This window comes from Procambarus clarkii, chromosome 14 (assembly GCF_040958095.1).
Source record: "Procambarus clarkii isolate CNS0578487 chromosome 14, FALCON_Pclarkii_2.0, whole genome shotgun sequence".
NCBI classification, from domain to species: domain Eukaryota; kingdom Metazoa; phylum Arthropoda; class Malacostraca; order Decapoda; family Cambaridae; genus Procambarus; species Procambarus clarkii.
Genome location: NC_091163.1, coordinates 42,454,501 through 42,476,875, shown reverse-complemented (window position 1 = coordinate 42,476,875; position 22,375 = coordinate 42,454,501). Strand labels below are relative to the sequence as shown.

Here is a 22,375-nt window from a genome sequence, read left to right as displayed (position 1 = left end):
ACAGAGGCAAGGGAAAGAGGCTTGCCCCAAAAGGATCAACCCCTGAGATGAGGAGGTAGGGTTGACCAACTCCACCAAAGATCTCAGGAAATGACCTGAAAAGCCCACAAATCCCCGGACCAGGAGTCGGCAAACCGGGTGAGCCGTCTCCCCACAGTTCAGCCGAAGGAGCAAACGGCAAAAGGGCCGGCACGAACCACGAACAAAGGCATCTTTCCACAAAGCTCAAGTATAGCACTGACAAGCAGAACAGGAACTAGCAGCAGAAGGTACATATGACCCAGAATCCTCCTCCACCAAAGGACATGGTGGACCATGTCCACCCCACCAGTAGCAGGAAAACCCCACCCCAACCCAACCGCTTCCAAAAACAAGGAAGAGAACCCAGAGTACACAACAACTGATGAATTGAATAGCATGAAGCTGCCACTGAAGACACAAACTGAGTGGCAATAACAAACTGGAAAAATAAGAGGCCAAAAAAAAGACAAAAGGCCCAAGGACCAAGTCAAATCCAATGACTGGGCCATCACAGTCTGTCGACATGCAAGACGGGCAGAGTAGAATGCTGCAACAGTCTTCCCATGTTTTGGTAAAGCCTCTGAAGCCACTATGGCAAGCATCGAGGAATCTACACCCCTATCCCAAGCTGAGCAAATTGACATCCTCACAGAGCCAGTCAGAAAAAATCTCCAGGAGGGCAAGAAAGTACACGACTGTAACCAAGTGTGACCGAGCCCACAAGTCATCTGCCATGAAGGCAGCAAGAAGCAAAGGCAGCTGAGAATGAAGTTCCATTAACTCTACATTCTTAGAAAGAGTGAGAGCAAACAGTCAGTCACATTGAGCTCAAAACCTCCCACCACTCGAGCATGCAGAAATGACAGAAACTGCACCAAGCCCCAAGGCAAAAACAAAGAGAGGATTGTCTGCTAGCCAGAGACACCGGAACCTTGTAGTGCAGTCAGTACAGTGAAGAAGACCCAAACTCAAATGAAACAGGGGCCATCAGAGAGGTAAAATCTGGGTCATGCAGGAAGTATTTAAAGAGATCCGCACAAACCACTAAAAGGGAATGGGGGAAAAGCGAGAGGGGAAACCCCTAGAAAGATGCATAGTATATATGTACTCCTAAACCCTCAGATGATTTGGAGCCGGAAGCAAGTGGGAGGGAAAGCCAGGTGTACAACACCCGAAGGGGAAGGAAGAGGTGTGGACAGAACCAAGGTGGAAGTCTCTGCACCTCCAATTATGGGTTCCTAAAAACAAGACAAGCCAACTCTGGGACATCCAACCAGGCACAAAGCCACAAATGTTGAAGACTGGCAAAGCAAACTCAAAAGGTGGCAGCTGCCTGAGAAGCTTACACTTTGTGTGGACGGTTTGAGAGAAGAGCCACATGGGGCAAACAAACCATACAGGACTGAGGGTTATCTTGAAATGATTTCAGGGCTTAGCGTTCCCGCGGCCCAGTCCTTGACCAGGCCTCCTTTCTCTTACACGCCCCCCAGGAAGTAGCCCGTAGCAGCTGTCTAATTACCAGGTACCTATTCACTGCTAGGTGAACAGGTTCAGCAGGGTGAAAGAAACTCTGCCCATTTGTTTCTGCCTCCAGAAAATTTCCGCCTCGTTTCCTTCGTTCCGGGAAACGAACCCGGAACCTCAGGATTACGAATCCCGGGCGCTGTCCACTCAGCTGTCAGGACCCTGTTATGGGATCATAGGGGTCACAAACCCAACAGGCAGCATGGAAGAGGCAGAAAGAATGATCATTGCCCTATGGCACTGTAAATGAACTGCCCTTAAACTTCAAACTTGCACAAGGCAAGAGCAGGTTGGAAGGGATATCCATAGGCCAGCCAAAAACCTGTAGGGGGATTATCAGGCCTTGAAGAACTGGCCAAACCAGACATCGAGGCACTGGAGACGCTCTCTGGGAATTATATACAAGTAGACCAACACAGCTTAGCAAACATGGCTGTGAAGGCCAAGCTCTTGCCATGCAGTATTTAAAACAATTGCATGAACACCCAGAATGCCTCAACTAATTTAAACATTCACCTCAACCACAGATTTAGGCAAAGAGAACAAAGACCCTTGAAGTACGTGATGTAAGGCCCCACCCCAGTGGTCCGGCCACTAAAGAGTGAACTCCCAGTACACACCAAGGAGAAGAACTCTTTCAGTGCAGGGGAAGTGCTAGGGAGCACACAGGGATGCAGCCCTGATCACCTGCAGCTCCAAACACCTTGCCAGCTACATCCACACAACATGAACCAGGCAGAAAACACTCAAGTGAGGTAAATTAGAATACCGAACAATATCAAGCCAATGGCCCCACAGGACAAAGTTGAAGGATGGCCAGCACTTAGTGGAGAGGCAGCAGGACACGTGCAGCCCGTTGACAACCAGAGAATCCTACAGTGACAACTGGTGGTGTCTAAATCAGTGACACAATTGGCTAGGAAGGCTGGGAAAGACCTGGAGCTCTGGCTCCTCTTCTTTACTGGTGGATGGCGAGAGCTAACAAGCTCATGCTAGTTTCCACAGTTTTGTTTACATTGTTTGAGAAATTCATTTGACAGTTTTGAGGCTTCAGTTCTTTTGAACCCAGCAGTAGTTTGTACTAGTGTGCTGACACTGTGAATGCTTTCCCAGTGGGGTGGTGGAGTGTCACCTACTCTCTGTGGCTCTGTGTGCGTGGCCAGGTTCTGGCTCTGGTTCCCGGTAGGTCGGAGCTCCGTGGCTGATGTGACCTAGTAGTTGGGAGCCATCTCAGTGAGTGGTGAGCTTCAGGGAGCCACAAAGGGCTCCATCAGAAATTGAATTCAAATACTGTACAGATAATAAGTTATACCTACAGCAATATTATAAATGTTGTTATTCTTAAAGAATACAAGAAATTATTGAGAAGAAAGAGAATAAGTCACAATAACATGGCTGAAAATAGATAAATCAACCCACACATGTGAAATAAAATGAGCGATAATGTTTTGGAACATCCAAGACCCTTATCAGGTTGTGACATTGAATTTAGTTAACTGACAAGACTTATCCAATGCTTGCTAATCTCTTAGGCCAAGGACACATTACAAGTGATCAAGGAAAATCCATCAATATCCTCAAGCAGGCCAGGCCAACATCAGTACAGTACAGTATTTACTTACCGATAAGTATCTATGGATTGTGAATGTAAATGTAAAATATCCGTGGGAACAATATCAAGAAAGTGCCGATCGTGAGAAACTACGAGCAAGGTCGTTGGCCAGCCTATGAGGTAGTTTTCTAGCCAAATAATGGCCTTCATATCCAACATGTTCGTAGGTTCATCAAGTAGAAGCAGATCTGGTCTGTAAATATAAAGATAGATATAATTTCTTTAATTAACATATTTGAACAAAGTTTGAATGACATTACGTACACAGAAGTTCTCATTACATTAGGTATGCTGGCAATGAGTAACATTATAATGGTTCACTTAGGACAAATCAACAAATGTGAAGCCAATGTCTGGAAAAAAAAAAGAGCCACTGGGCCAGACAAATGGAAACTTGATAGATAAAATTTATGATTGTCGACCCTGCTGGAATTACATGCACATTCCACCTTCAACAACACAACTCTCGAAACCCACAGGAGAGTAAACCCGCGTCAGCTCACTTGTTGTTAGTCACGATCATTTCCCAGGGTAATCATGCAGGGTGACAAGCAGTCGCAGCCACAAGGTAAAGGGTTCCAGAAGGTGAGGTGGTAATACCAGACTGACTTCCCCTTTAAAGTATTGGCAATTATTGACATATTAACGGTTCAGAAAGATCACATTGTCATTCCAGTGAGCCGAATTGAATCAACCCGCTGCTTCTTTTATGATTTAGAGTACTGTACTTACTATCTTTCGGTCAGCCAGAACGACTGCGATTGATTGCGCAACCAAAATCAATCATACCCGCAGTTGGTCAGGTATCCATTGGAGGTGTTTATCAAGCACCTCTTTTGATCTTCTCTTTTGATCACAGTGAGAAGTACTAACGTCATATCAGTAATGCATAAAGAGAGGGCATTGAAATGTTTTGGAACCTTAATGCTAATTAAAAAAAATTCTTAGCTACAAAGGCACAAAAATACATAAGTAATTACCTAAGTGAGAAAGGAAAACATAAGTAAAATAAACATAAGTAATAAGTACTTATCATGTGCTGAAGACATTACCATAGGAAACAATACTTACTGAGAGAAAAGAGCTCTTGCTAGAGCTATTCTCATTCTCCATCCACCAGAGAACTCGCTGGTTTTTCTCGTCTGCATTTCAGGATTAAAGCCTAAACCATTCAGTATAACACTAGCTTTCGCTGGGGCTTTGTCTGCTTCAATGGCCTGGAGCTCTGCGTAAACCTCTGAGAGCTGCGTTGAAAGTGTTTCATCCAATTCACTGTTCAAAATAGAGAATTATGTCAAGCTTATTCCAGCATAGAGGAATTCAAACCTCTGCATGTGACTGAAATTTGAGTAAGAACTTTACACATATTTATAATATATCTGTTGTTAACACAATGATATTCAGGATATACAAACTGTGATTCATTCCATATTTGTTACTATGAAATTAAGCTATTATACTATTGTATATAGTACAATATTCATAAGAAAAATCATACTGTACATATTATCGTAACGAATAATTCTAGAAAAGTCCTATGTGCACTATGTGCAAAATAAGTTACACACAGAAACCAGCATTGAATGTAATGAAACACCATTTTCTGGGTGAGACCCGGAGACTCCTGAGATAAGCGGGCTGATATGAATGTATTAGACCCTGACATTAGTCAATGCACAGGGAGTTCTAGGCCTATCTGGGATCACGAGCCAGAACCTGGCCCCCCTCGGAGAGGCATGAGGAGCAATGGCCTATAGAGACCCCCGTGTGGTTGGAAGCATTTTATGTCTGCCATTGACCCGATTAGGCACCCAGAAAGGTAAAGGCCCCAAAACAAACCCCTGTTCTGGTGAAAATATTGCTACTGAAAGCCGAACTAGTGGACAGAACTCTCCAAATGAAAACGAGCAAACGAGCATGAAGTCATCACGTAGCCGCGCCGCTGTCTGCGCAACCCCCCATCCCTGGGAGAGGAAATGGGAAGGCCCAGACCCCTGCACTGGCTACCCACCCCGCATTTCTGAGGCTGAATGTGAAAACTGTGAAAAAACGCCGACTGGAGGGAGAGATGCATGGGAGCCTCCGGGTCTCACCCAGAAAATGGCATTTCATTACATTCAACACTGGTTTTCTGGGGGCAGCCCTTTCGGCTCCTCGGAGCTACTTACTTAGGTAGTCGGCCCCCGCTCCTCAACGCGAAGTCAAGACAACTGGCTGCAACCACCGACCCAATGCAACACAGGCCCGACCAGGCCCAGGAACATTAACAAGGTAGCGAGCAGCCAGGACCCTGTTCGACCAAAAACCCCGTGCCCAAATGTCAGCCCAAGACATGTTACTGAAAACAGTAGCCAGTGCAGCAAACTTACGAACGTCGTGGGCACAAAGATAGACCGCAAGCTGGCTGAACCAAATAACTCTGCTGACGACCTGGGAGACCCAAACCCTGGAACAAGACAGAAGGGGAAACCGGGTAACATAAAGCATGTCCCCGACCACCGAGGCCGTGGCGCGCAAGTAACGACGGAGAGCCGCAACCGGACACAACACATGATGCACCCCCGGCCTAGCCAACCAAGCATCAACAACCCAAACACCCCTCCAGAAAGCAGCAGTCTCATTTTTTGCCAGAAAAGAATGAACACAAACAAACCTATCCCCAGAACCAAAAGAGAAGAAATCCCAGCACTGGAGGAGAGCATGAAGCTCCCCGACCCGACCTCCAGAGGACAATGATAACAGAAAAAGAGCTTTGGAAAACAACCCTGAACAGAAGGGGCCACAACAAACTGAGAAGAGAGAAAAGAGAGCACCCGGTCCAACAACCAGGACGGCTCAGGCGGGGCATGAGCAGGCCAGAGGTGAAACAATGCACGAGACAGCTTGCGAAATGGTGCAGAAGTAACATCAATGCTGAACGCAAGCTTCAGCGGCTCCGCCAGCACCGCATGATATGAGGTGACAGTATTCGGCATAGGAAGATGGTCCTGGAACAACCACGAAATGAAGAACTAGATAACCTTATCAGAGACAGAAGTAAACCTACGAAAGCATAAGAAATAACGGAAGGACCGCCAGGAAACTCCATACTGCTGCTGAGACGTAGCACGCATGTGGGACACCATCAAAGAAGCCACCTGCTCACAATACAAATGGTGATAGACCTGAGTCAGAAAGACCAGGTGTGAAGACTCGAAAATATCGATCCAGCCATGTAACGGAGCGGACCAATCTGCTGAAAGAGGCAGAGCCGTGGGAAGACCCTCGGGTTTGGACACCGAGCAAGCAGCGCCTGAAACCAAAGGCTGGGCCGGCCACCAAGGAGCCAAGAGGACTACTCTCCCTTGGTAAGTCTCCAAGCGAGCTAGGACCTGGAGCAACAGCTGAACCGGGGGGGGGGGAAGAGATTCAGGTAACCCCACCTTGACCAGTCATGTCGCAAGGCATCGACATCGAGGAGAGGGAGTCGGGAGAGGGCACCACACACAACGGGAGACACTTCAACCACGCCAATGTGAAGAGGTCCACCTCCGGGAGCCTGTATGTCTGGCAAAGCCGGCATCGACTGTCCATTCCGTGGACAGGAGAATGAACCGAGACAGGCCGTCCACCAGGACACCCCCGAACGTGAACGGGCAAGAGAGGCATACCCCAAGAACTCAGCAGATGAGTCACGCGAAGCGACCAGCCCCAAAAATCCAAGGATCTACCGCCGCAAACTCCCACATCATACTGTGGGCCCGACAGAAGAACAGACCTCTCTGCCCTATCCAAGAGACGACGCATCTGTGAAAACATTGAGCGAGGCCTCGGGTAGGCGCCAGGGCACTAAACCCCGAAAAACCAAAAAAGGGAGATGGCGATGCAGCAGCCAATGCAAGACTCCCGGAGGCCGAACCCAGTGGACGCGATAGAGGTGGAAGGGATGTCCCCGAGGGAGCCTGAACAGCCGACGAAGCCAAACTCGACCCAGTGAGTAGACCCTCACAGCAAAGATCAGGCTCCCACACAAACCCTCGAGCAACCGCCGTGTGACCCCGGGAGCCCCCCAGAAGCAGCCGAGAGGGTGGGAACCTGCACGTGAAGCTGCACAATGCCAACATCCCGAGGAAGGGCAGGGGCGAACAAACACGCATTGAGGTGCTCAAACTTGCCCCCAGGAAAACCTAGACCACTGTATGAGCCTTGCGCCATTAAAGTGTGCGGGACAGACAGAACATATGTCGCACCTCCAAAGAGAAAAAGGGGCAGTCCACAAGCCAGGATGACTCGGGAACCTCATAACAAACTAGGTAAGGAAAAGATGATCCAAACACAAAGGAAGAAGTATTCATTATGAAGGCGTAATCCATGCCGCACAGAACAAGTTAGGTGAGAAGGTGGTGGAGGCCAAGACCGTCAGTAGATTCAAAGCGTTATATGACAAAGAGTGCTGGGAAGACGGGACACCATGAGCGTAGCTCTCATCCTGTAACTACACTTAGGTAATTACACTTAGGTAATTACTTACAGAAGAAACGCCACAATGGCCTCCACAACCATATGAGGCGGGACATGGGAGGCCGAAAACCTCTGGAAAGATGGGACTGAAGTACTCAAAGGAGCACAGAACCGAACCCGGGGAGGGATTGATGCCTAATCCAACTCATACGAGTATGGAGGAAAAGATTCATCCACCTGTAACAGCAAGTCCACTCAGAGGGGTACAGAAACCCAAGCAGGGTCCAACAGAGGCCCAAGACCCCAAGTCAATCCCTCCCCCCGCCCCTGGAACCTCCCCACAAGGACCCGGACCCGAGCTATCCTCCAAAACCCCTACCTCAAAAGAAAAAGCAGGAACGAAGGGGGCCTACTGCTCAAATCTAGAAGCTCCGGCTGGAGGAACATGCTCGAATGCCTCAGTCGCCACACCGGAAGGTGCATCCCTCGAAACTACCCGAGTCTCAACACCAGCTAAACCCTGATCTGAGCCCCGACCCCGAAACCCTCAGAAGCTTCGGAGCCGGAAGCAGGTAGGGAGCACCATGACGAACAACAGAAGGGAAAGGACAAGGGGGCATAGACTGAGCCAAATTCAAAGCGACTTTCACCCCCACGTCCACGTCCCTATAACTAAAACAGGGCAGTCTCGGGGCATCCATGGAAGCAACTAACCTAGCGCGTTGCAGCAACCTAAACCGAGCATGCAACGCCGAAACTGCCTGCACCCGAATATCATGATCAGTGGACTGGGTATATTGGAATACAAACAAGGAACAAAACTCACAGGACTCCGGGTCGAAGGTGTTACCGACCCAACAGGCAGCATGACGGAGGCACAACTGGAAGGTGTCATCCCGAGACAAGGGGACAGAGCAACCTTCAAACTCGCATGAAGCGAGAGGGGACCCAAGGAACACATCTGTCGGATCAAAGAGTCCTCGTGGGGTTTCCTAGGGCCCTTAGTCACGTAATCTCGCTAAGGGAAGCCCAGGCAGGGTACTGCTAAAGCTGAACCTCCGGGACGTTTACACTCATAGGGCCCTAGCGGAGGACCACCAAGATATAAATGGGTGTGACCAAAACTAAGGGGTAGACCTCCCACCAGGCAGGATAACAAAAACAAAAGAAAAACCCTGCAAGAGGACAATGTACCCAGGTAGAACAGAGCCGGCCGCTATGAGAGCTGAAAACTACCTGCACCCAAAGCTGCACCTTTCCCTGCATCCCAACCAGTGAGGAAACTACCCTTACCCAAAGGCAAATAGTAGTGCAATTAACACCCCAGCTGACTCCAAGGACAGTCAATCACTGAGCAGCAAAAGACCTTGCGGAGGTAGACCCCAAGGTGACTTGTGGAAAGTGGTTCCAAGCCTCAAGGGCAGTACTTACTGGGCAACTAGGGAAGGGAACCCTAGGCAGCCCAAGTACTTGTGAAATAACTCCTGTTAGGCAGGACCACACCACAAGGCACAGAACTGGAAAACACAGGAGCCAAAGGTGCACAACTTTGCCAGTTCACATCAGCCACAGAAATGTGGGTTGGATAGCCAGTGCAGGGGTCTGGGGCTCCCCATCCCCCTCCCGGGGAGGGGCGGGTTACGCAGACTGCGGCGAAGCGACGTGGTGACGTCTCGGTTGCTCGTTTTCATTTGGGGAGTTCCGTCCACTAGTTTAGTTATCAGTAGCAATATTTTAACCAGAATAGGGGGTTTGTTTTGGTTCGCTTATCTTTCTGGGTGCCTGACCCGGTCGATGGCAGACATAGAATGCTTACAACCACACGGGGGTTTCTATAGGCCATTGCTCCTCGTGCCTCTCTGAGGAGGGGTCAAGTTCTGATTCGTCATCTCTGTTAGGCCTAGAACTCCATGTGTATTGACTGATGCCAGGGTCAATACACATGGTCAATACATTCATATCAGCCCAATTAGCTCCAGGAAGCTGAAGGGGCTCTCCCCAGATAATAAGGGTAGTAATCAGAGGCAATGTATCTGACTGGAGAAACGTTACCAGTGGGGTACCACAGGCATCAGTTATTGCACCGGTAATGTTCATTGTCTACATAAACTATCTACCAGAAGACATACAGAATTATGAGCATGTTTGCTGATGATGCTATGATAATAGGGATGATAAGAAACTTAGATGATTGTCATGCCCTTCAAGAAGACCAGGATAAAGATAAGTGAATATAAATGTCTGGATAAAATATATCCAGGATATATTAAATGAGTAAAGAATGGACAGTGAACCAAAACAATGATGCTCAGCATTGTACCAAAATAATGATGGTCAGAGGTGAACCAATACAAATATTAGAGATGATGGCTTACCCTCGGGATATTCTAGCCTGGACCTCCTTCTCTCTGTCGAGGAGAGTCTTGCGTTGTATGTCACACTCTAAGACGCTCTCTAAAGCGATGGTGTCATCCCCGACCACTTCTTGCTCCACGTATAAAATAGAGATGTGGTTTGGAATACGAAGTGTTCGGCTGGAACATAAAGTGATGGCATAAAAGATTAGCTATAAATTAGAACAACTGAGAATGGAAACTAAAACATGTGTTTTAAATGAATTGCTTCACAATGCTAAACCAGACTGTCAATATCAATTATATATTTTATACATTTATTTACATTATTTTTCGTTCAGCACATGCACAATATGAATTATTAAACAGTGGGTTATAATATGGAGGTAAAGTTTACATTATGCGGGAAGACCGTGAACAATGAGTGACGGAGATGTGTGGTAATTCACTAGAGCCAGGAAGCTGGGGTAGCACCACGGAGTGGAGGAAAGCTGCTCAACCTTTCATTCAGTATTTTAAGTATATATTCAACAGCATCTAATTCATATCCAAATTATGTGACTGATGACCATCCCTCAAAGCAATCATGCCTTTGATGAAATAATATTTTTACATTGCCACAGTCCATGAACCAAATGACCTGTTTTCCCAGAAATCTCCCAGTGTGCACAACACACACAAAGTAGCATTAACCCTTAAACTGCGCAACGCGCCTGCAGGCTCGCGTCTGGTTTGCGCAACGTGCCTCCAGGTATTTTGATTTTTCACGTTCCATTCAAAACTGGCGCGCGGTGACGAGGGTATGGTATGGGTGGGTGGGGGCCCCAGTGATCGTCCGCCATCTTAAAAAAAAATCCCAGCATGCCCTGCGGCCGTGGGGAGCCTCAGTTTCACAGCAGCAACCATGTCTGACGCATCCTCTACGAGCTCCCGCTCCACGGTGACCCGCGGTCATGGAAAACGACTCTCTGAGGAGGAAATACACGATATTTTGTATGATGACGGTGCTCTGGATGATGACCTGGACTATGATCCAGAGAAAGACCTAACTCAGAGATCTGATACGAGTGAGGAAGAGACAGAATTGGAAGATGTGGCGAGTGTGTGTGGTACTCGTGCCTCGCCCGGCCTGCCTCGCCGCCCTGGGTTATCATCACCGTTATCATCACCACCATCATGTATGTCCCCAGACGCTAGTAGTTTATTCAGTGATAGTACATGTGACGAATCTTTCTCGGGCTTCAGTGACATTGGCTCCGATACGAGTAGTGTGGACGACCCGAGTACGAGCAGTGGTGGTGTTACCAGGCGGGGTTTTGCTACCTCAGCAACACACCGCGGCAGGCGGCAGCGTGCCTCACAGCATGTGGACAACGACAGTGGCCCCTCAACATCATTTATTCGTGGTAGGTCTACAGTACGTAAATCTGCCTCAGCGCCTAGCATACCCTCACGCAGCTCCAGCAGAAGCAGCGGACGACGTAGCCGTAGTTTTGGTGCTCGTGGTGGTGTTGGTGCCAACACCAAACCCCCTGGTGTACTTGTGTGGGAGGATTGCACCACATTTGTCCCTCAAATACCAACATTTGATGATAGCGATTTTGGTGTTACACCATTATTCCCATATACTGGTGATGATATGGCAGACATGGAATATTTTCAGGCATATTTTGACAACGTATTCATGACGCATCTTGTGACTGAGACAAACAGGTTCGCTCACAGCCTCATAGACGAAGGCATTTTACCTGCCTCACGGCTCACACGATGGAAGGACACGACAATCGACGAAATGTACGTGTTTCTGGCACTCTTTATGATGATGAAGCACTCCGAGAAAGCTGTCATCCAGGATTATTGGAGCAAAGACAGCCTTGTTCCATCGCCTGTGTTCAACCGGTACATGTCGCGTGATAGGTTTCTCTTGATTCTCAGGTGCCTGCATTTCGAGAATAATGCAAATGAGGACAGACACGACAGACTGTGGAAAGTACGGAAGATGTTCAGTGACATGAGAGGGAAGTTCAGGGATTATTTTGTACCTGGACAGAATGTGGTTATTGACGAGTCGCTTGTACTGTTCAAGGGGCGACTGGCATTCAAGCAGTACATTCCATCAAAGCGGCACCGATTTGGACTGAAGTTTTTTGTGCTATGCGACTGTGAGACTGGTATTGTCTTGGGCATATTATATTCTGGTACAGACGTCGACATACCGGCTCAAGATGAACACGGGTTCTCTGGCAGTGTTGTAAAAACCCTGATGGAACCGTTGCTGAACAAGGGGCATGTACTGTACACCGACAACTATTACACCAGCCCCTTATTGACCAGATACCTCCTTGCCCACAACACCGGCGTATGTGGCACTGTGAAAAGCCACAGGAAGGAAATGCCAGTGTTCGGTATAGCTATAGCCGTGGGTGAGTGCCAGCTGCGCAAGTGTGACAATACGCTGTCAGTGCGGTGGAAGGACAGACGCGAGGTGAATATGCTGACTACGATTCACACCGGTGCCATGTTGGACAGTGGGAAAGTCCACTTTCAGACATGCAACACCGTGTATAAGCCGGACTGTGTCATAGACTATAACGTGAACATGCGCCTCGTCGATAAGTGTGACATGATGCTTGTTGGAGTGGAGTGCTTGCGCAAGTCTGTGAAGTGGACTAAAAAGTTCTTCTTCCACCTCATGGATGTTGCAGTGCTCAACTGCTTCAATATGTACTTAGTAAAATCTGGCAGGAGACCGTCTATACGTACATTCAGTGCTGGTGTTGTGTCACAGCTGCTAGTAAAGTATGGCAAGGAGGGTTCTGTTGTACCGCGCGGAGTGCAAGCAACAATGCCACATGCAGCTCCAGACAGATTGAGGGGTAATGAGAACTTCGGAGTACATATGCTCGAGTATATGCCAGGCACAGCACCACGGGAGAAGGGTAAACGTGCCTGTATAGTATGCAGGAACACTACCCGCAGAGAACAGAAACGAAGATGTATCAGCACCTGGTGCGTGGAGTGCAAGGTGCCACTCTGCCCCGTTGGCTGTTTCACAGCATATCACACACTCGCGGAGTACTGAGTGTGTTTATGGTGTGTGTATATAGTGTGTGATACTGTACAGTGTGTATATAAAGTGTAAATATAAATATATTAGGCATGATACATTGGAAATTGTGCAGGATAAGTGAACTTGTTTGCGATGCACGTAACACAGTGTCTACGGACAGTACGGATGTTGTACTGCGATATTATAGTGTACGTGTTCATTATACATTGGATTGGCACATAAAAACAATGAAAATGTACGCAATAAATGAACGAAAATATATTCGCGGCAACTCGCGTGCCCCGCCCCGAGCGCCCCAACGCCCCCGAGAGCTTACGCCACGGGCGCACGGGGAATGATGACGTCACGCCAAAACTTGCGGACCCCATAGCAGCCAAAGTAAGTACAATTTCGAATTTTTTTTTACATACCCATACTCAGGGAAGGGTTTTTGACACTTTAAAAAGAAAAAAGAATTTTTTCCAGAGAATTTATTTCCTGCGCACTGCGGGGGTGTCACATTTGGAGGCAACGCAGTTAAGGGGTTAATGTCATGAAACACCTCTTTCTGGTGGCTCCCTGAAGCTGTCTTCCTGAGATTGATGCACGCTAAAAGGTCTCATCAGTCACATAAGTTCTATTTGGCCTACCAGGAACCAGGGGCCACAACCAGCCCTTCCCCCTCACAGAGGTGCAGGGAGCAAGTGAAAGTTCACCACCACACCGGGAACACCATCCAGAAAGTCTGCAAAGCTTTACAGACAACTTGAGGGTTCACAGAAAATGGAGCCTTGAAACAACCAAACAACTAGGTAAACAATTCATACATAACAAGGAATCCATTCAAACTGACTCGATACTCATTAGTACCGATCAGCACCACCAGGCGAACCAGCCCTCGGCCAGCAACTGACTTCCCTGACCAGCCAGTTCAGGAGTTGATGAACAGCTCACTAATCCGACAGTATTGAAAGGGAAGGAGGGAATCGGGAAGCTACTGGCACTCATCCAGAAAGAGGCATTTCATTACATTCAATGCTGGGTTTCTGGGAGAGGCCCCCCATTGGCTCCTGCAAGTTAACAAACCACATAGAACACAATCACGCGTTACCAGGGAGAATAAGAGGTGGCTGGCACTAAGATGAAGAAGAGAATCCAGGCCAAGAGACATGGACCAAAGCAACACATGACCAACTGGGTCCAGGAATACTGACTAAATACATTGGTACCTCGCATAACGATCGCCCCAAAAGGTGAACATTTTGGGTAATGAACGGCCCGATCGGCGACAAATCGTCCTGTATGGCGAACGCTCGTTTGAGTAACGTCAACACCAAATGGTGGGGTCGCGCTGCTTCTGGCACATTCTTGGAGGCCCCGAAGATGCAAATAAATTATGTTGTTCTTGTTTAAAGATGCTAATGATGCTGGGATATAAAGGGGTGACTTCTGAGATGTTGCAAAGCATTGACATTTTTGTAGAAAAAAAAGACATGAAATTTCTGGAATACAACACATGTCAAAAAACCAGCGTTGAATGTAATGAAACGCCATTTTCTGGGTGAGTCCCGGAGGCTCCCCAGAGCTATCCAGGCTAAATGGATATGTATAACTTTCTGGCATCAGTCAAAGTGCTAGGAGTTCTTGCCTACCGGGGACCACGAGCCAGAACCTGGCCCCCTCAGAGAGGCACGAGGAGCAATGGCCTATAGAGACCCCCCTTGTGATTAGGAGCATTCTATGTCTGCCATCGACCGGGACAGGCACCCAGAAAGGTAGGCGCCCCAAAACAAACCCCTATTCTGGTCAGATTATTGCTACCGAAAGCCGAACTAGTGGACAGAACTCCCCAAATAAAATTATCAAACTAGCATGACGTCATCTCGTCGCCACGCCACCGTCTGCGCAACCCCCCTCCCCGAGAGGGGGAAGGGGGAGCCCCAGACCCTCCACGCCGGCGATCCAACTGGCAGTTCTTAGGCTGGATGTCAAAATACGCGAAAAATGCCGCCGACCGGAGGGAGGGAGGGATGCCGGGGAGCCTCCGGGACTCACCCAGAAAATGGCGTTTCATTACATTCAACGCTGGTTTTCTGGGGGGGAGCCCCGTCGGCTCCCCGGAGCTACCTCACCAAAACTAAGTAAAACAGGGAAGGAACCGGGAGGCGGATACCACACGTCCTTACTGAACAACCAAAACCAGAGACAAAACAAAGACCAAAACGAGAAGAAAAAGACCACCCAGGCCAACGACCAGGACGGCCCCAAAACTCAAAGAGCAGGCCAGAGGGGAACGATGCCCAGGACAGCAAGTGGAATGGAGCAGAAGGAACCGCAACACTGAACGCAAGCAGGAGTGGCTCTGCCAGCACCACCCAACATGAGGTGACAGGACAATCCCAGACGACGGTCCCAGAACAACCCTGAAGGGAAGAAAAGCCAACCCTATCAAAGACCGAAGGATCCTTCGCAGTGATAGGAAAACCAAACATCGCCCCCGAGACGAAACGTGCAGGTGGGAGACCAATAACGAACCCACCTGTGCCGACACAAACGACGAGAAACAAACACCACGATCGAAAGTGCAAAACGCGAATCTAAAAACAGCGACCCCGCAACCCAAAGGAGCAACAGAACCAGCTCCAGCAGGGAAGAATGATACACGCATCCCCGAGGCATCCAAGAGGAGAACTACCGAGGACGAGAACCGCAGGAAAGCAAACACACCCGGTCCGGTAAAGGAACAAAGAAAAACCGAAACCAGGACCAGTAATTATGGAACACCAAGGAAAGGTCACCTTAGGCGCACGCTGCTCCTGTACTTACCTTGTTGTGCTTGCGGGGGTTGAGTTCTGGCTCTTTGGTCCTGCCTCTCAACTGTCAATCAACTAATGTACAGGTTCCTGAGCCTACTGGGCTCTATCATATCTACACTTAAAGCTGTGTATGGAGTCAGCCTCCACCACATCACTTCCTAATGCATTCCATTTGTCTACTACTGACACTGAAAATATTCTTTCTAACATCTTTATGGCTCATTTGGCCACTATATTTCCACCTGTGTCCCCTAGTGTGTGTACCCCTTGTGTACAATGGGTACATACTCACACACACAAGGGGTAAGGGGTCTGTCTTTATCTACCCTATCAATTCCTCTTAGAATTTTGTATGTGGTGATCATGTCCCCTCTAACTCTTCTGTCTCCCAGTGACGTGAGGTTTAATTCCCATAGTCTCTCCTCGTAGCTCATACCCCTCAGTTCGGGTACTAGTTTGGTGGCAAACCTTTGAACCTTTTCCAGTTTAGTCTTATGCTTGACTAGATATGGACTCTATGCTGGAGCCGCATACTCCAGGATTGGTCTGACATATGTGGTATATAATGTTCTGAAAGATTCCTTACACAAGTTTCTGAAGGCCGTTCTTATGTTAGCCAACCTGGCATATGCCACTGATGTTATCCTCTTGATATGAGCTTCAGGGGACAGGTCTGGCGTGATATCAACCCCCAAGTCTTTCTCTCTCTCTGACTCTTGAAGTAATTCATCTCCCAAATGATACCTTGTATCTGGTCTCCTGCTCCCTACACCTATCTTCATTACATTACATTTGCTTGGGTTAAATTCTAACAACCATTTGTTCGACCATTCCTGCAGCTTGTCCAGGTCTTCTTGAAGCCTCAAGCTGTCCTCCTCTGTCTTAATCCTTCTCATAATTTTGGTGTCGCCAGCAAACATTGAGAGGAATGAGTCTATACCCCCTGGGAGATCATTTACATATATCACAAACAGGATAGATCCGAGTACCAAGCCCTGTGGGACTCCACTGGTGACTTCACGCCAATCTGAGGTCTCACCCCTCACTGTAACTCTCTGCTTCCTATTGCTTAGGTACTCCCTTATCCACTGGAGTGCCTTACAGTTACTCCTGCCTGTTTCTCCAGCTTATGCATCAGCCTTTTAAGGGGTACTGTGTCAAAGGCTTTCTAACAGTCCAAAAAAATGCAGTCCGCCCATCCTTCTCTTTCTTGCTTAACACTTTCGCGAAACGGCGTATGAAAAAAAACTTACCCCAATTGAAATTAGCGTTTCGGCGATCGAGCGGCAACATTTAAAGTGTATACTCTTGTCACAGTCCTGACGTTAATTTTCAATGTACGTATTTCATTTTTGTACCGATGTGTTCGCAATAAAATGTTCTAGAAGAACATAAGTATAAAATGTCACCAAAACATAAGTTAGATCAGCACCAAATAAAAAACTACGTCGATCACTAGCCGTGAGCGCCAGACAGCAACGAAATGTTTCTACTCTCTTCAGGGTTGTCAACTCCACATTTGTCCTACAGGGTTAATTTTGGTATCACTGAAATCGCAATAAAATTCTCTACACGAACATATGCATATAAATATAGAATCAATGTCGCAACCCACCCACAAGAGTGTGGGAAGTGGCCGAAGTATTACCCGCGGCGGCATATCGGCGAAACCCGCATTGAAAAGTGTATATTCAATTCACTGTCCTGACATTATTTTTCGATGTATGTATTTCATTTTTGTACCAATGTGTTCACAATACAATGTTCTAGAAGAACATATGTATAAAACGTCACTTAAGGATGCGTTCAACCGGCAACAAATATAAAAACTATGTCAATCATACTCGTCGTGTCAATAATAAAAATTTTTTACCACGATGATTCACTGCCATGCCGTTCTCCCAAATAAGCTCTTCGGCTATTAGAGAAAACGTAAATTTCATGGCGAACATTTGTAAACTATCCCCAAGTAGATCGAATCGAAATTGGAATTTATACAAATATTTATTCTCGTGACGCCCGCCAGTGTCACCCTTGCGGAACCCGAACAAAACTTAGTGACGCGCTCGTGCGCCACCGCGGGGCGAAAGTGTTAATCTTTGTCACCTGATCGTAGAATTCCATAAAGCCTGTAAGGCAAGATTTACCCTCCCTGAACCCATGTTGATGGGTTGTCACGAAGTCCCTTCTCTCCAGATGTGTTACTAGGTTTTGTCTCACGATCTTCTCCATCACCTTGCATGATATACAAGTTAAGGACACTGGCCTGTAGTTCAGTGCCTCTTGTTTGTCACCCTTTTTGTATATTGGAACTACATTAGCCGTTTTCCATATTTCTGGTAGGTCTCCCGTTTCCAGTGACCTACTATACACTATGGAGAGTGGCAAACAAAGTGTTCCTGCACACTCTTTCAATACCCATGGTGAGATTCCGTCTGGCCCAACAGCCTTTCTCACGTCCAGCTCCAATGGACGTGAGAAATGAAATGAAATTACAAGAGACCTCATCTCTTGTAATTTCGAACCCTTCCAAAGCTGCCTGGTTTGCTGCCACCTCTCCTAGCGCCGTGACCTCTCCTTGTTGTATTGTGAAGACCTCCTGGAACCTCTTGTTGAGTTCTTCACACACCTCTTTGTCATTCTCTGTGTATCTGTCCTCACCCGTTCAAAGTTTCATCACCTGTTCCTTCACTGTTGTTTTCCTCCTGATGTGACTGTGTAGTAGCTTTGGTTCGGTCAGCTTTATTAGCTTCATTTTCATACCTTTTCTCAGTTACTCTTTTCACACTAACATACTCATTCCTGGTTCACTGGTATCTCTCTCTACTTTTTGGTGTTGTTATTTCAGAAGTTCCTCCACACCCTTTTGTTCATCTCCTTTGCTTTCATACATTCCCTATTAACCCTTAAAGTGCGCATCACTTCATATGAAGTGTAAATCGTTTTACCAGTCAACTGCGCTTCACTTCATATGAAGTGTATGGGTACCGCGCACGATTTGAATGGCCCGCGGTGTAGCTGGGGGTCCCATACGCTGCCCAGGGGCTCTAGTAAACAGCGGCCATTTTGAAAAAAAATCCAGCTCACGATCCGATGGCATGGGAGGCCTCAGTTTAGCGAGAGTCACCATGGCGAGCGCACGGTCAAACGCCTCACGGGCACGCACCACTCAGTCCCTCACCCCAGAGCAAATAGCCCACGAATTATTCTCTGAAGGTGAAGAAAGTGTGTTTGACGATTCAGACAACGATGAGGATTATACACAGCTGTCGGGTGATAGTAGCAGCAGCAGTGAAAGTGAGAATGACCGCCATGCCATGGCGAGGCCTATACGCTCTCCCATGCCTCCTCGCCCATTTTCTACCCCAATTCTACCACGACCTCACAGTTCCTGTGGATATTTTCTGTTTGAGGGTGACGAGTCAGAGGGAGGTGACTCCTTTTCTGGGTTTAGTGACTCAGATCAAAGTTTTATTGAGCCTGTGGCTGGTACCAGTGGTGTAACTGGGCGAGAAATTGTCGCGTCAGCAGCATCTCGCCCGGCCAAGCGCCACCGCATGGCACCACATGAGGGACCAAGACCCTCGTGTTCACGTGCACGTAGCCGCCGTGCTTCTCGCAGACGGTATTCAGCTCCTGGTCGCCGGTATGCATCGCTTCCTCGCCGTCTTTCCTCTGCATCTCGCAGGACGCCTGGTATACTTGAGTGGAGTGATGGTGACGATTTTATTCCTAATATTCCTCACTTTGACGATAAAGATGTAGGGATTACAAACCTTTTCCCTAATCAAGGTGAGGACATGGCTGAGATGGAATATTTTACAGCATTCTATGATGAACCACTCATGGAATACATTGTACACCAAACGAACCTGCATGCTGCTTACCTGATTGAGAGGGAAATCACAGAATTTTCACGACTACAGCGTTGGAAAAATACCACAGTGGCGGAAATGTATGTGTTTTTGGCACTCTGTTTGTTGATGAAGCACTGTCACAAACATGCAATAAATGACTATTGGAGCAAGGACAAGACAATACCAACACCTTTATTCGGGAAATATATGTCACGAGACAGGTTTCAGATACTCCTCAGGTGTCTACATTTTGGAAGTGTTCAGGACCGAACACCTGATGATAGACTGTGGCGAGTGAGGCACTACATGAACGATGTTATTGGAAAATTCAGAGATTTTTACGTACCAGCACAGAAGCTGGTGGTTGATGAATCTCTCATACTTTTCAAGGGACGTGTTCCATTCAAACAGTACATTCCCTCAAAACGAAACCGATTTGGCCTGAAATTTTTTGTTCTTTGTGATTGTGAGACAGGATACGTGTTACACATGATTCTGTACTCGGCTAGTGATGTAGACATTCCCGGTAACGACGAACATGGATTCTCGGGGAGTGTAGTGAAGACCATCATGGCTCCGTGGATGAACAAGGGACACATTTTATACACAGATAATTACTATACAAGTCCCTTGCTAGCTCGGTTCTTGCTAGAAAATAGAACCGGATTGGTTGGTACAGTAAAGCCACAACGAAGGGAAATGCCTGTGTTTGACAACGACATTGCAGTTGGTGAGTGTCAGAGAAGGAAAAGTGATAACATTCTGTCAGTTCGGTGGAAAGACAAAAGAGAGGTGAACTTGTTGACAACAATTCATGATGGAACAATGGTGAACAGTGGGAAAGTGAGCCATAAAACAAACGCACCACTATATAAGCCAGACTGTGTTTTAGACTATAATATCAACATGCGGTTGATTGATAAATCAGACATGATGATTGGCACTGCAGAGTGTGTGCGGAAGACATGTAGGTGGACGAAAAAAGTGTTCTTCAATCTTGTGGACATGAGCATGCTGAACTGTTTCAACATGTACCTTGTGAGAACTGGACGTAAGCCCACTTTCCGTGACTTTGTATTTGATGCTGCAATACAGTTATTAGGAAAGTTTGCAAAAGATGTCCCAGGTATTCAGCGGCCCATCATAAACCCACTGTTGCAGCATGCTGGTACTCCACGCCTCGCTCACACTGAAGGCTTCCTAGCACACAAACTTAAGTATTTGCCACCTGGTGTGAAGCGTGCAATAGCCCAACGTGATTGCTTGGTGTGTAAAACAACGACACGTAGAGACAAGAAACGGAAGCTTGTGCAAACATGGTGTGAAACGTGTGGTATCCCATTATGTGCTGTCGACTGCTTCAATGACTACCACAGTCTAGAAATCTTCTAAGTGTGCTTCAAAGTGTGTATAGCGTGTGCGAGTGTGTAAATATGTAAACATATAAGCAGATAGCGTGTGCGTGTGTGTAAATATATACAAATATAAGCAGAACATACAATATAATAGACTGTAATGACATATTATATTGCCGTAATTGAAAACATTTGTGTGCGCCTGTGTATACTCAAATATGCAACAATTATTGATACAAAATATGTTCAAACAGTATTTGAAACACAATTAGTGAAAAAAAATTAGATAAAATGCGCTTAGACATTGTAAATAAATAGCGCGAAAATATATTTGTGGCAACTCTGGCTGTTTGAGGACCGCGCGCAACATCTCCCGGGCGTGTACTGCATGAGCGAACATGCAGATTGTGACGTCATCACCGAGCTTCTCGGCTCTATTGCAACAAAAGTAAGTACAATAGAATTTTTTTTTTAATTTTCCCGTGATCAGTGAACAGAACTTAACAGATTAGCAAAAAAAAAAATTTTTTTTTTTTTCAAAATGACATGCGCCTGTGTGGATAGCAGGATATTAGACCCCGAGCACGTTAAGGGTTAAACCATGGATTCTTCTTTTGCTTCTCGTTTTTTTCCTGTTGGGCTGGGATAAAACTGTTTACTGCCTCCTGACACTTTTGGGTGGCATAGTCCATCATGTCTTGTATGAACTTAGTTCTGAGTTCTGTATCCCATGGTATATCCCTTAGGAATTTATTCATCTCCTCATAGTTTCCCTTTCGGTACGCCAGCCCTTTGTTTCCTAGTTCTTTTTTGTGGGAGATAATTCCTAGCTCTACCAGGTACTCAAAGATCAATACACTATGATCACTCATTCCCAAGGGGGCTTCCAACTTAACTTCCCTTATATCAGACTCATTTAGGGTAAATCAGATCAAGCACAGCTGGTTCATCCTCTTCTCTCATTCTTGTCCATCCCTTTACGTGTTGACTTAAAAAGTTTCTTGTTGCCACGTCCAACAGCTTAGCTCTCCATGTGTCTAGTCCTCCATGTGGGTCTCTGTTCTCCCAATCTATCTTCCCGTGGTTGAAGTCTGCCATTATTAGTAGTCTGGATCCGTTCCTGCTAGCCACAGAAGCTGCTCTCTCTATTATATTAATGGTGGCCATGTTGTTTCTATCATATTCCTGTCTGGGTCTTCTGTCGTTTGGTGGGGGTTATTTATGACTACTATTATAATTTTCTGTCCTCCAGTTGCTATGGTGCCTGATATTTAGTCACTGAAACCTTCACAGCCCTGATTAACCATCTTTTCAAAACTCCAGCCTTTTCTTATCAGCAAAGCTACA

At 47.0% G+C, this 22,375-nt stretch overlaps 1 protein-coding gene across 1 annotated transcript in view; it reads right to left on the bottom strand.

The window, feature by feature from the left end:
- Positions 1–22,375, bottom strand: part of LOC123770936 (ATP-binding cassette sub-family F member 3) — a 134,284-nt gene that overhangs the window by 37,631 nt on the left and 74,278 nt on the right. Inside the window, exons 7-9 of the mRNA XM_045763114.2 lie at positions 9,973–10,131; positions 4,229–4,429; positions 3,168–3,350 (exon numbers count right to left, since the gene is read on the bottom strand). Coding sequence (XP_045619070.1) covers positions 3,168–3,350; positions 4,229–4,429; positions 9,973–10,131 — 543 coding nt within the window. The remainder of the gene's footprint in view (positions 1–3,167; positions 3,351–4,228; positions 4,430–9,972; positions 10,132–22,375) is intronic.